Source organism: Parasteatoda tepidariorum, chromosome 1, assembly GCF_043381705.1.
Source record: "Parasteatoda tepidariorum isolate YZ-2023 chromosome 1, CAS_Ptep_4.0, whole genome shotgun sequence".
Classification (NCBI taxonomy): Eukaryota; Metazoa; Arthropoda; class Arachnida; order Araneae; family Theridiidae; genus Parasteatoda; species Parasteatoda tepidariorum.
The window spans coordinates 3,630,446-3,645,905 of NC_092204.1; the positions used below are offsets into that span (position 1 = coordinate 3,630,446).

The 15,460-nt window shown below is 33.1% G+C and overlaps 1 protein-coding gene across 1 annotated transcript in view; it reads left to right on the forward strand.

Moving 5' to 3' along the window:
• Window positions 1-7,017: 7,017 nt before the first annotated feature.
• The window catches only part of LOC107441903 (GTP-Rho-binding protein rhophilin), a gene marked incomplete at its 5' end in the record, with an annotated part of 66,324 nt that continues 57,881 nt past the window's right edge, over window positions 7,018-15,460 (forward strand). The window contains 1 exon segment of the mRNA XM_043052325.2: window positions 7,018-7,122. Within this exon segment, the coding sequence (XP_042908259.1) occupies window positions 7,105-7,122 (18 nt within the window).

Consider the following 15,460-nt stretch of genomic DNA (forward strand, 5'->3'; position numbering starts at 1 on the left):
TTTAATGTTTTTCTTTTTTTTTCTAGTTTCTCGCGGGCCGCTGCCCGAAAGTTGCCAAAACTTGGCGATTATTCCGCCACAGATCACAATATGGAAATATCCCCTCAACAGCGTAATAGAGATGAGTTAGTCAATATTCCGAATATTATTTTGAGTTTTTTTTTTTTTCGCAGTCTCTTCTTAACAGTTAATGAAATTAAATTTACTAAATAATTATACGAAAATAAACAATGGTAGTGCGATTGCAGAGTTTTGAAAATCTATTCCAAAAATTATAATTAGGAAAACTTGGTAAATTTTTACATGGGATCAAAAAGCATCCGATTATAAGAAGAAGAAAAATCGTTTGCTAAAAGCAACGCTCAAAACTCTTTAATAGTAATTTAATATTTAATAATTCCAATAATGCATAATATGAAATGATATCAGCAAAAACATGATTACAAAACTTCATGTTTTTTTTTTTTTTCATTTATAATTTCCTGTTCAAAATTTTGCAGTTTTTATCCTTTTAAAATTAAAAAAAATAAAGACTTTCATTTTTTTTTCTTCCACTCGATTTCGTGGAAAAGTACTTTAACTTTGTAACCTTATTAATTTAATGACTTCACTTTAATTCAAAGAACGAATACTGTAAGGAAATTGTTATTTTTGACAACTTTTTTTTCATGCCTTTTGAAAGAACAGCCTCCTTAATGTTTAACAGACATATGATTACTATTATTAACATGAAAAAATTTCCGTGGTATTTTTGTTTTCCTGGTACAATGTTGTTGCAAGATTTGTTTCATTTTAATAATCTTCCAGTGGTAGGTAGTTTATTTACGTTGCACTAGAGCTGTACAATGGGCTATTGGCGATGGTCTGGGAAACATCCCTGCGGATGATCCGAAAACATGCCGTCGCAATTTCGATCCTCTGCAAAGGGGAAGACTCCCTTGCTTTGGTAGCCCGACGACCTACTCTCGAAGCCGAACACATTACAGTAGAACAGTTTAACAATGACTGATACCGCGCACCATCAGTTTCTACTCGCTTACTAACTTACCAGTGATGCTTGACACCGGTGTTCTACTGGGACAATCTTCCAATGGTTGGCCCGTCATATTTAGTCATTATCGATTTATTCAGATGTTATCGAGGGGATATTTCCGTATTGTGATCTGTCGTCCCAACTAGAATCGCTCAAGTGCCAAATAGATTTTAAACTTGCAATTGAAAAAACAAACAATTAAACATGTAGATGTTTGCCCGGGGGTGGTTACTAGTTATAACATTCGAGTTGGTCTTTTTCTGTGATGTTTTTTTTTAGTTTTCTGCTGGCCGCTGCCCGGAAGTTGAAAAGACTTGGTGATTATTCTGCTACAGATCAGGATATCGAAATCTCCCCCAAATTACAACTGAAATTAAAACTTTCTCAGATTACATTTTCAATGCCCTCATTTTAAAATTGGCGCATAAGATATGCTATGCGTATCTAATATATATCATACATACGCCTATGTATATCTAAAACAGTTCACCGACTTTTCAAAGCATTTCTGAAAAAATGCAGAGAAAGAAACAAGAATCTCTGTTAAATTACGTAAGTTCATATCCAAAGACACAAAACCGAGTTGAGTTTTTCTTTAACAGAGTCGTTTTATAATAGCGTCGAACATTCAACCCAATTCTGAGTTTACCGTTGCTTTGCAATTTTGAACCTAACCCAGAAGACAAAGGAACTCCTAAATCAATCATTGGGACAAAGTAGCCTTCGTGGAGGGAGGTCATTTTGATGGAACTAACTCGCATTTGCTTTCCATGGAAAGGAAGACCACGAAAAGATCCCGTGCTAGGCTCGACTGTAAAAAGGAATTCAAGGCCATAATGCGTCTTCCACAAAGGATATTTTTAGGTCAACTTTGCCCTCGGTTCGAGCCGGAAACAGAATTCATATCACCCAACTACCACTGGGATTCGAACCTGCGCAACCTCATTGAGAGGCTCGTTAACAGAGTTATGGAAAGTTTTTTCCTGTGCATTTCAATAAAACAATTTTATTTTCAAATATTTCAATATAGCGTTGCTCATAGCATAATAAGCAGCCGCTAATTCGGTGTAAAGAATGAAAGTACATTCTTCGCTTACCACGACTTCGACTGGAGTTCGATTCCCCTTGCCAAACTTTTTGTCGGTTGCGTTNTACTTAAAAGGTGCTTATTTTTTGTCGAAAGATTTGGCTACGAACCCTAGTATCTATTATGAAGGACAATATATTAAGGTTCAAAGTGCCTATACAATTGAAATTATAATTTACATGTGTAAAATAAAAGCGAAATCAGTGTTTACCAAACTTAGACTTTTGTGTACCCTTTCTAAATTTTTCGTAACGCTGTGTACCACTCATAAAAAGAATGAATGTATTTTTAACTATAAAAAAATTGCCCAAAAGTTAAAAAATCAGAACTGGCTGTTGACACCACTCATTATTAACTGTTAACTCTGCAAAAAGTAGTCAATAGAAAAATACGTATTTGTAAATTTCCATGGCTAGCTTTGTTTTTAAATAAAATTTGTTTAAATTTTCGTTTGTTGCAAGATATTTCGCATAAGAACGCGTACCCCCGCTAAACTATTCCCGTTCGCCTGGGGGGTGCGCATACCACACTTTGGGAAACACTGCGCTAAATGATAATTGTCATTTATAAATCTCTCTATATTGTAAGAGCCGCTGTTTTGAATGTTCAACTTAATGTTAAATTTTTGATGAGCAAAAACTATAGTTTGTCTTCTGTAAGAACTCTCCCCGGCACAAAGTCTGCGGCCGTTTGCTGCTATTGACTGTTTTTAATGGCTCTCGTTTCTAATGAATATAATCAATAAAAGAGTTCTTTGTCAGAAACTAGTTATTTTATCATGATCATGTAAAGTCTGAAAATTATTTCGTATTTTGTTAATGTATATGTTGCTTAAAAATATTTTTCGAGTGCTTAAAAAGTACTTAAAATGTGCTTATTTTTTGTTGAAAGATTTGGCTACGCTCCTTAAATAATATTTGATGGCGCTCTTTTTCAAGTTCGGACGTAAAAATCAATCTGAGGTTGTAACCCGGAGGTCTTGTGACGAATTTTAACCTGTAGCGCCATCTGTGCTTAGCTTTAGTTTACACTGTCAACCATCCATGTCTATCTATATATGTACAAAAACTAAATTAAAGAGCAATGTATTTTTCTTAAAATTAATAACCACATTGTTTTGGAAAAGCGAATCGTGTTTTTGAAGACCTTGAATTTCTTTCTCTTAAGAGGAAGGCACAAGAAGTAGGACTTGTCATCCTCTTTCATATATTCTTATTAAAGTATCTTGCTGGAAAACGAGGAGAATGAATGATTCGACTTTTTTTGTCTGAAATTAATCTATCTACTCATTTATTTGAAGCTATATTTTTTTGTGATCTTGGTCGTTTTGAAAAAAAGTATGTAAAGAGTACTACATTAGTACTTTGCAAGCTGCTGCATAAGCGTCGATATTAACCGTAGGTAATATCGATTTTTATTCGACAACAAAATTGGAGTGTTTTAAAAATTCTCCCGATACATCGAGAATTTTATGTATGTGATCGACGAATATTGCTATTAAAATCAGTAACGATTAATTTTGAGTACGGTATAATTGTATTTCTCGAAATTTATGGAATAAGATCATATTGCGATCGATATCGGCACATATGATAATATGAAAAGTATTATAAATAATGATAATTATTGAATGCAATATTATCGGAAATTGTATATAAAATCAAAAACGATGGATTTTGAGTATGATATAATGTTGCTAATATTGCAGTTCTTGACAATTATGGGACACGATAACATTGCGATAGATATCGACACATAAATATCGTAATAATGAAAAGTATTATCGATAATGATTATTATTGAATACAGAATTATCGTGAGTGTTGATAAGTTTGATTGAAGTCATAGAAATAATGACCAATGAAAAAAAATTACGTTAAATTCAGAAAAAATTGGAAAAATATCGTGAAATATCAATATTCCCAGACGATATACTGGGGATTATCGTTTATCAGAAACGATTCATTCTGAGTACGATATAAATGTTGCGAATATTGTAGTTCTCCACAATTATGGCACACGATAACATTGCGATAGATAAGAACAAATAAATATGATGATAATGAAAAGTATTATAAATAATGATAATTATTGAATACAGTATTATCGCGAGTATTGATAAATTTGATTCAAGTCATCGAAATATTGACCAATGATAAAATTACGTTAAATTCAGAAACGAAATTGAAAAAATATCGTGAAATATCAATACTTCCAGACGATATATCGTGGTAATCTTTAAAATTTTGATGAGACCCAATACATAAACATAACAAAAAATATTTTTAAGAAAGCGTTTTTTTGTTTGACACCAATGTTGTGTCAATTCTTTTTGAAAATAGGTGTCTCAAGGATAAGCGATTTTTCCCACGGCAATTGAACTCTAATCCATGATCAGTCTCAGGGGTCTGTCCAGGCCGAATTTACTACCGNAAAGCGTTTTTTTGATTGACACCAATGTTGTGTCAATTCTTTTTGAAAATAGGTGTCTCAAGGATAAGCGATTTTTCCCACGGCAATTGGACTCTAATCCATGATCAGTCCTACCACTGAGGATATTTTACGTCAGCACTGTGGTCGGTGCGAGCCGGGTTCGGAATTCGAATCAACCTACACATCGCCGAGATTCGAACCCGGGGCACCTGATAGGAAGGCGAACGTTCTATCCCCTCAGCCATCGCGGCTCATGTATTCTGTATTGCTAAAAATAAAAAATCTATGTAATTACCAATTAAAAGAACCAACATAACGTAGAGAACGGAGGTTTTTGAAAACTGAAGCCACAAGAAAAATACTTTATGGTGAATACTATTCTATAATTTTTAACTAGTGTAAGTTTTTAACAATTATTCATGATTGAGTTGTGATGACTCAGGAGATAGAGCGTTCGCCTTCCAATGAGGTGACGCATGTTCGAATCTCGGCGATGGCTGATTTATACCAATTCCGCATCCGGCTTACACCGACGTAAAATAACCTCAGATCATGGGCTAGAATCCCCTTGTCGTCAGACTAACTGTGGAAGATTTTCATGGTTTTCCTCTCCATGTAAAGCAAAATATGGGTTAATTCCATTAAAGTCCTCTGCAAAGGTAAACTTTTCAATACTTGATCCAGGAGTTCCCTCTGGATTGGGTTCAAAATTTAAGGCTACGGAGTTGAGCATTAGTAGTCTAAAACCCAAAAAATTGGGTCGGCTGTTCAACGATGGTTATAAAAGAAAATAAAATCTCTATTCTTATGATTAAACTTTTTTTTTCCTTCTCAAATTCAGATTCTTATTACTTTTTTTCCTTCCAAATCCAAGTAATCGTCTGTTTCGTTATGTTAACAAAATGTGTTACATAAGGCTTATTTATGAAGTGATAATGCCTAATTTATAAATGCCTCATTTATGAAGCATTTAAATTAATTTGGGTTCTGCAACACAGAAAATCATGTGTTGTTGTCAAATAAATTAATTATGCTGCATGCTTCCTACATTTCGTCATGTTTAGATTAGTGTGGCAAAACCTGGCCAATTCGTTACTCCCTCTGTTTGTTCAGTGTTTATTGAAACGCTCTGTTTATTTTCTCTCTTGTTCTTATGTAGTCACGTTTACGCTTGACCGGCTACAGAAGAAAGGTTCCTTATGGCCACATTCTTCGCTAACTTCACAGAGTGGACAGTCAAGATTTCCCCGAACTACGGCCATGATGTTTTTACTCACCATAAAGTTAAAATTGTTAAAATCTTTTTACCATTACTGATTAATCGATGACTTTATGAACGTGTGTCAGTGAAAACGATTATTAAACAAAGTGAAAACGATTATTCGTCTTTATCCTGTTGTGAAGTGAAACTGATCAAGCGGTAAAGTATGAGACTCAACTAAACTTCTCTTTCGCTAAAAATTGAATCCGCTATTCAACTCATTAATTTAATAATAAATAAAAAACTGTATAATGAAAGAGAATAGAATCTAATGATGTTGTCTCGCAGTTTTTTTCTTTTTTAAGAAAAAAAAAGGTATTTTCATGGCAATAAATTGTTCTAATGTATGTTCTTTCACCACAGAGAAAGTTCTATTGTTTTTAAAAGATTGCGGCATTTTCGAATTTCATGTAAAACCTCATTTGAATTTGAGTGACACACGACAATCATCACTATTCTTTTGGTGACTTTTATGCACTATGACGAAAGAGTTTTATAGCCATTTGTACATGTTTGTAACGGTCTGAAGGTTCAAATCCTTCTTTTTCAATTGAATCAGTATCATTATTTTTGTTTGAATTTTAGTTGCAATGCAATGATTTATAACATTTTTTCCCGTTTTTATCGTAACTATTGTTATAATTTAAAGGATTAAGGTAAAACTCTTATTTTTGTTTATACGCTGCTGCGATTCAGTTGGAATTCAGTTATATATCGATCCATATCTTTCATATCGATTACCATATCGATTGTCATATCTTCCGACTGCTTTTTTGTGTGAAACACATTTGAATGAATATTCAGCAAAATACGGAACTTAATGTGTCATTTTGTTGCTCCTGAATTATCGAGTTTCTATTAATGATAAATAAATAAAAGGACGTCCATGCACCTCCGGGTCATTTCCAGTAGATGGTTAATTTTATTAATTTCGTTTAAAAGGATGAAATAGTTCCTTCAAGAGAATTCCGAGAGCCATTGTTTTCAGGATAACGAAAATTCCTAAAGTTGACACTTTGCTAATGTTGACGGTTTGCCCACACAGTCACGTGAGTTGATCGCTACTGCGAAGAAACTGCGACAAAATAAATAAAATAATTATTTTGGATAAGAAACATTTGAATGAGAAGAATTATCGCAATCCAAGAAGAAGAAAAACGCTGGAACAAATGATTTCACCTCCTCTGCTCAGTATAGTGTTCAATTGTAACGCAATATTGACACAGGTTGCGTTTCTGTAAAAGACACTAATATAATGCTTTCTTGAGAAGAGAGCTAGATAGTGAAAATATGCTCCAGGAAGAAGAGGTAAGTTCTTTTTTATGGTCCCTTTTTATTATTTGTTCCTTCTATCTTCCTCTCCAGTGCGTGACTTTCGAATTTATAGTTACAGTAAAAGTCCATTATAGCGACAATTCATAATAACCCCAGCAACAATTTTAAATTGGCCCCAGTTGAGCTCCAAAATCGGGTAATTTTATGTTGGGTTTATATTGGCTGAATAACGGCTACAAAGCATCGGGCGAGTCTGACACTTCTATATCGAACCAATCGAGGCTGAATAACGGCTTTAAAATATGGGGTGAACTTAGCAAATTTGTATAGGGCCGAAAGTGGGTAAATAAGGGAAAGAAAATATCGGGTGAAATTGGCCATTTTAGGATGAGTATCGGCTGAATAGTGGCTATAAAATATCGGGTGAACTTAATAAACCTGTATAGGGCTGATATTTTGTAAATAAGGGAAATAAAATATCGGGTGAAATTAGAAAATTTTATATAGGGTAAACATCGGCTGAATAGTGACTATAAAATATAGGGCAGGGATGGCGAACCAATGGCACGCGTGCCATTTATGGCACGTGACAAAATATTCTGGGCACCCCACCGATCTCAAAGTTCACTATGAAGCCTATTAACAATTAAATTTTTTAAAAAATAAATAAAATAAACAATTATAAACAAAAACATTTACAATTAATGCCAACAAAACAATAACTATAAAAAACAAGCTAACAATAAATAACTAGCAAAAAAACAAAAATTGACAGTCCTGCTTAAACTAGCATCTTACAACCTAATATAAGCTATTAATCTGAAACAACAGAAGTCACACTAATATTACTTAAAGTTAAATTACGCGTATAACTGAGATATTGCAAAAAGTTTTTTTTTCGTAGTAAATAAAGAGTTTTGAGTTAATAGTATTTAGTATTATTATTTTCCCAGTAATCACGAAGTCAAAATTATTTGACGGCACGTCTATGACCTCATTAAACAGTTTTTTGAAAAAATGGCACGTTGGTGCATAAAGGTTCGCCACCCCTGATATGGGGGGAACTTAATAAATCTGCATTGGGACGATATTGTGAAAATAAGGGAAATAAAGTATCGGCTGAATTGTGGCTATGTGAATCGTACAATTTTATTTATGTTCCATATTGGCGGAGTAACGGATATTAAATATCGGGACAATCAGACAATTTTATGTAGAGTTTATATTGGCTGAATAACGGCAATAAAACATCGGTTGCGTGTGATACTTCTATATCGAACCAATATAGGCTGAATAACGAGTTTAAAATATGTGGGGTGAACTTAAGAAATCTGTATAGGGCCGATATTGTGTAAATAAGGTAAATAAAATATCGGGTGAATTTGAGCATTTTATATAGGATAAACATCGGCTGAATAGTGGCTATTAAATATAGGGTGAATCGAACATTTCTATATCGGTTCAGTAAAGGCAAAATAATGGGTCTTTAAAACCTTGTAGAGCCAAGATTGGTGAATATTGGCGTAATGAGTTCCCAATTTATTTTGCTGCTAGGGACAGATGTGAAATTGTCGTTTTAAGCAAATATTCAGGACCGGCGGAAGGGGTGGACAAGGTGGGCAATCGCCCCGAGCGAAGCTCAGATTTATTATTCACTAAATTATTGATTTACTTCTTTTTTAAAGTATTGTAAGTTTGAGCCGTGGTGGCTCAGGGGATAGAGCTTTCGCCTTTCAATGAGGTGAACCGGGTTCGGATCCCAGCCATGTCTGGTCGATACGAATTCCGCACCCGGCATGCACCGACCACAGAGCTGACGTAAAATATCTTCAGTGGGAGATGGATCATGGGTTAGAGAGACCCCTTTCTTGTCAGGGTAACAGTGGAAGGTTTCCGTGGTTTTCCTCACCATGTAACCCAAATGCGGGTTACTTCCATCCAAAAAGTCCTCCACGAATGCGAAGTTCTCCCAATTCTTGATCCATGAGTTTCCTTGTCTTCTTGATTGGGTTCAAAATTACAAGGCTACGGAGTTTAACATTAGTATTCGTGTTTGTATTATGCTTTTTAATATCTAGATCAAATCTGTATCTAAAAAATATCCAAAATGTTGTATTAGTTGAATGAGATGTTTGTGGAATGCTGATAAGATAACTATATCGATGAAATCATTTGTTGGTGGAATTGCATCAATGAAATTGTTGTGTGGGTTTCGAGAGGATGTATATGAGTCAAGTTTTCATGTGTACAAAATTATGGTTAAATGGAATGAGTGTGTGAAAGTGAATTATTCACGTTTTCGAACAAAAGCGGAGGATCGTGAATGCGGTTTAAAATCCACTTCGGCAAAATAAGGCTTGTTGTTGTGGCTTATCTCCATCAAAATGACACGGCATTCCAATTACATGGTGCATAGCGTTTTTAAAAAGTGCTTAAAGGTGCTTATTTCTGATTTTCGTTTTTTGAAAGCCTCATAAAGGTACGTTTTTCATTGTGTGGTTCCGTTAATTTTCCCTTTTCAAAAAATGAGAATTTTTTTCTTTCGATTTTCGCCACGTATTATGCAAAAGTGTGGTTCACACATTGTTCTATTCAACGTTTCAACAATTCATTGAACCACAATCCATTTCGACCAACCGTCGGTCCAATAGCGTATGAAAGCGCCCATCATTTTACATGTTAGATGAAATACGTGCGAGTCTGCATGTGCGTCTACTGAGCTAGGTTCGGTGAAATTATTGCACTCTCATGTGCAACTCTGCTGTATTTTGCAAGATATTCTCCATTTCAGGCTTCATTTTCCACCCTCTGATATCGAACCAAAAATATCTCTCGATCATTTTATAATGGCCTATATAATCTCTGTCAGAAACTAGTTATTTTATCATGATCATATAAAGCCTTTGAATATTATTTTGCATTTTGTTAATGTATACATAGTGCTTAAAAATATTTTTGAGTGCTTAAAAGGTATTTAAAAGGTGCTTATTTTTTGTTGAAAGATTTGTCTACCCACCCTTAATTATATGAATATCTCCGATATAATGTGTTTGACTGTCATTGAAGTGATTGAGAAAGATCATTTGTCATTTCTACCTTGATGCCTAACTTTATTTCCTTGATTTCCTCCTTGATTTTAGATTTTCTACTGACAATAAAATCCTTTCATCAGCAATATTTAAAAACTTAACAATAGTTTCAGCGATTTATAAGGGAGCGTGGCACAATTTTCTACTTAGTAAGCATGTTTACTGACAAGAGGGAGGTAGATTGTCAAAAATCTGCTTCCTTAACCCCTTACTTAACAGGTGCTCAAATACAGGAATAATCGCCTTTTAACTATTTCCAACACTTGTACAAACATAAACGAGTTCACTAACCTGTCATTTAGAGATGATTATGGAAAATAAATAAGTTGAAAAATCGCACCAGCTGTTTTCACACTTAAAGAAATGGCTTTATCTTCCGGTTGCTTCAGATTTTGAATGGCTATAAAACGCAAAGCAAGATAACCACTCTTTCCGTAAATCTACGTTCTAATTCATTTTATAACATTTCTTTGCAAATCTTTTGTGTTCTCTCTTGACTTCCGAAACTCCTTTAAGAAAATTTTTTCCAATTTTTTTCTTTCCGCAAATTCCAGATTTACTCCGAATTTGAAATTTTTTTTAAACCTTTTACCGATTGGCAAAATGGGTGTTGTCTTAGGTTTGATGGCGTGCGCTCCTTGTTTGGATGTCATCAAATGTGTTCAAGAGTAGTAGTAAACAGTGCACATGCGTCGTCATTGCATGCGTAGCCTACAGCTCAAACTGGATCGTTTTCAATAATAATTCAGGTGAATATCACAAATAAAAAAGATCCCAAACTGATTGACACGGTCCCAAAGGTTAGAGGGGAAGCAAGAAAAAGAAAAGAAAAGAAAAATTGACAACAATCATTTTGCCAATGGATAACCAGTGATCGCCTTTCGACAGCCACAATTTATTTTAATTTTGCTTTTGAAAAAATATATTCTTCTAGCATTTATCGAACCCCTCTGCTTCATCTTGTCAGAAAAAATAAGCAAATCACAAATCCCTGACGGAAAAATTGAGGTATTTTTGAGGTATAAATAAGGTATTTTTCAACGATATACGTCATTAGGGTGAAAAAGGTGCAAATAAATACCTCAGAATTTACCTCAAATATACCTCCATATTATGTATCAACCTGAGGTGATTCATCTTACATTCGTGGATAAGTAGATATTTACTACTTTAAGGTGTTTCGTTTTCAACCTTAGGTTATTACTTATACCTTGAAATATATTTTTTCACACCTGTGGAAGTATTTATTCAACAACCTAAGGTGTTTCATTTAACACTTCAGGGTATTCTGGATCTACCTCCAGTGAAATTACTCCGCTTTCCTTAATCATTTATTACAAAACTGCCGCCTAACGAGTTGACCATGGTAGAATAAAGTCGTCACAGTGCGCAACGAACTCTCTTTTGTTTAGGAGCCCTCCTATTGTTGTTGTCGTATGCCATTAAGGCAATAGGTCTGATTGTTCTTGTTTTCCAGAGACGCCATTTATGACCAAGAATTCGACTTCTGCCACACCCACACGTCGCACTCGTTTATAGAGCGGACCCATTCATACATCTATTTATTCATCCACAGATCTTAATTTTGACCTGAACCAGAGAATAAACAATCTCCAGTTCAGTATTCTTAGAGGTATAATTTGTTATGGGAACATTCAGTAATTTGTGATCCAACAGATTTAACGTGCACCAGTCTAAAGCATAAGGGGAGTCTTCGACCAGTTGGATTCGAACTCCCTTTCTCATGAACGTAAGTCCTGTGCTCTGCCAACCAGGATTTATCGGCTACCCACCTGTTGTAATTGATAAAATGTGGTAAAAAAACAAACTAGAATACCCCTTAGCTGTTTATAATATTTAGTTTATCATATGCACCAGTCCCGATTTATTCCCCTTATAGTAATTGATGACTGATGCACGTTAAATCTATCGAGTCACAAAGTCCTCCTTGTTCCTATAACAAATCATACCTCTGAGAGTACTGATCCAGGAGCTTCATTATCTGTTGGATCGGTTCAAAATTACAAGACTGCTTAGTTGAACATTAGTAGTCTGTTGGCGATTTTGAGTTTCTTCGTAATTAAACTATGATAGATAACTATTGTTTTGTGGTTAATTGAACCATATTTTGATAACTATTGCTTATGGTTAATTGTAACCATATTTTGGAACACGATGATTCACTTGGAATCACTTAAGTAACTTTCGTTATTATTATTTTTGTTTATAATAAAAGTTTGTTGTTGTTATGAGCTATTTGCTTTAGTTATTAGTTGACACCTATGGAAACTTTATAATTAAGGTAGGTTGGACCCTACATAGGATATAAAATAAAAATAAAACCATCATATCCTTATGGCGTATATTTGAAAATAAAGAAAGATGAGTTCATTTAACCTTGTTCTTTTCTTACTTAAATTCTTTTATAAATCAAAATTATTTTTTAATTGATTGTGACTTTACTTAGGCTGTATTAATTTGAATCTATGATATAAATTTTCGCAGCCTGAAAGAACTGAAAAATATTTTTCTGAAACATTCAGAAAATATATGTGAATTAGGAAAGTTTAAAAGTATCCTTTTAAAAGCGTTTTTTTTTTTAAACGGAAAAAGCGACATTTATATAGTTATAATTTTCTGGGTTCGTAGCGTTTTTAAAAGTGTTTAAAGGTGCTTTTTATTTACGTTTTTTAAAAAGCCCTTAAAGGTGTTTTTTTTTTTTTATTCGGGGTTGGTAAAAAGTGCTTCATTTTCTATCTTTTAAAAAGAAATTTTTTTTCTTTGCCGCGTTGATTGTGGTTCTAAATTAACAAAAAATGCATGATTTTTCACACTTTTCTCTTTATTATTTATCAGAAACTAGTTATTTTATCATGATTATGTTAAGCTTTTGAATTTTATTGATTTTATGTTTTTACATTTAGAGCCTGAAATGATAGAATTAAAATTATATTACTGCACAGATCCTAATTATGATTTTTTTTTTTTTTGGAAAGTGATTAAAAATATTTTTTGAGTGCTTAAAAAGTACTTAAAAGGTGCTTATTTTTTATTGAAAAATCTGTCTGCGCACCCTGTTAAAAAATAATGAGTATTATTTTATAAAAGATTCATACTTTTATCTTATTATGGTGTTTTTACAAAACATACTCAGGAAAAGTTGTTTAATTACGTTTGAATCAAGCGAGAATTAAAGAAAGAAAAATATTGAATGGCGTCAAGGAACTGATTCATGCTCTCTTTTCTGTCTGGTTTGCAGGTGTTCCGAACTTATTTACTTTTAAGAATATTTTATTCATTGATAGTCTCTTATTTTTATTTTTCTTCATTGCGAATATTTCTTCTGGCATTGATCATTTAGTTGACTTTGAAATATATTTGAAAGATGTTTTAATATTATGTTGAATATTGTATGATTCGTTCATAAAGTAGTGCAGTCGGACTTCTATTTAACGAACTTCTTTTTTGCGAATTTTCTCATTTTTGCAATTTTTTTTCCAAGAACATTGTGGAAATTTCTCCGTAAAATAACTTCCAAATAGCGACGTAAATTTTCTATTTAACGATCATTCCTTTGAGATCAACTTTTCCCTATTTTCCAAAATATTTCGAAACATTTCAAACTTGTTGAGATCCCGTAATGCATTGTTTCCCAAAGATGTGGCACACGTATCCCCAGGGGTAACAGAAATTTAAACTGTTTAATTCTAAATGAAAATAAAAATTTGAGCAAATTCGGCCTAACAGTATTGAATTTTATTAAAATATTAGTTATTAGAATTATGGAATTAAAATATATATAAAATAAAATATATGAATTTTCTGGAGCCACCGTATGATCATTATACAACAGAGCGTAAGAACAAAATTATCCCCTACACTGGAATTTTCCAATGAGTCAAAGCAAAAGTCCCGGAAAGTCCTNAAATATATATAAATATAGATAATATAAAATATAAATATATATATTATTAGAATATTATTTATTAGAAAATCATAGAATTTCAAACTAACATACCTGTTTTTTTGAAATATAACTTTTTATTTCTCAATTTGTGAGACTTTGTTTAAATTTTGTAAATTTTTCGGTTTTTCTCGTGTATACTACAATTCCCCTTTGCTAAGCAAAAGGCTTGTCTTAGAAAATATTTTCCCTGATCACCGCAGAGTTTTCCATTGTCAGCATTTGCGTAGTCTTACCACCTACTTGTCCTCTCAGCTAAAAAAGCTGAACGTGGTCATGCTAAATGGCATCAATATTGAATTCACTTTCTTTTAATTCATGCCTAACTATTTCGTTTTAATTCAGAGGGAATACTTTAAGCCAATGTTTCCCAAAGTGTGGTATGCGTACTCCCAGGGGAACTGGGACAGTTTAGCGGGGGTACGCGTCTTTATACGAAATATCTTGCAAATAACGAAAATTTCAAAAAATTTTATTGAAAAAAAAAGCTAGCCATATAGAAATTTACGATTACGTATTTTTTTATTGACTACTTTTTGCAGAGTTAACAGTTAAGGTCTGGTTTCTTAGGACAAGCGCCTTATCTCAACAAAATACTGGTTTGTTAGCTCAAGGCCTGGTTTCTTAGAACTAGCGCCTTATCTGNTTTTTTTTATATTAAAAGTAAACATATTTTTAAATATATACATTCATTTTCTTATTTGTGGTACGAAGTGTTACGAAAAATTTAGAAAGGGTACACAAAAATCATAAATTTGGGAAATACTGACGTAATGCTACCACGTCATGTTCTTTATTGAATTTATCTGAAACAGCGAATATAAAATAATTAAATATTTAAATGTGAGCAATAAACTATTTTTTTTTTGTTCAAATAGTTATTTTTAAAATAGGTGAAAAACTGAATCGCTTCTAATAACATTTAAAACAATGACTAACGCTTAATCCATCTGAANTTCTTTATTGAATTTGTCTGAAACAGCGAATATAAAATAATTAAATATTTAAATGTGAGCAATAAACTATTTTTTTTTGTTCAAATAGTTATTTTTAAAATATGTGAAAAACTGAATCGCTTAAAGTAAAATTTAAAACAATGACTAACGCTTAATCCATCTGAAAATTCCATATCGGTTTTCGCTCCTCCCTATTTACTGAATAAATTAATATTTGTAAAAAAACTGTATTAACATCAAGTTGAGTGGACAAATAAAAAGTATTTTATTAACGATTGAAAATTTGAACAAGACATATAGGGAGAGTGTCAACTAATAGTAAGAATTTGAAAAAACATGAAGGTATAGTAAGTAAATCAAGA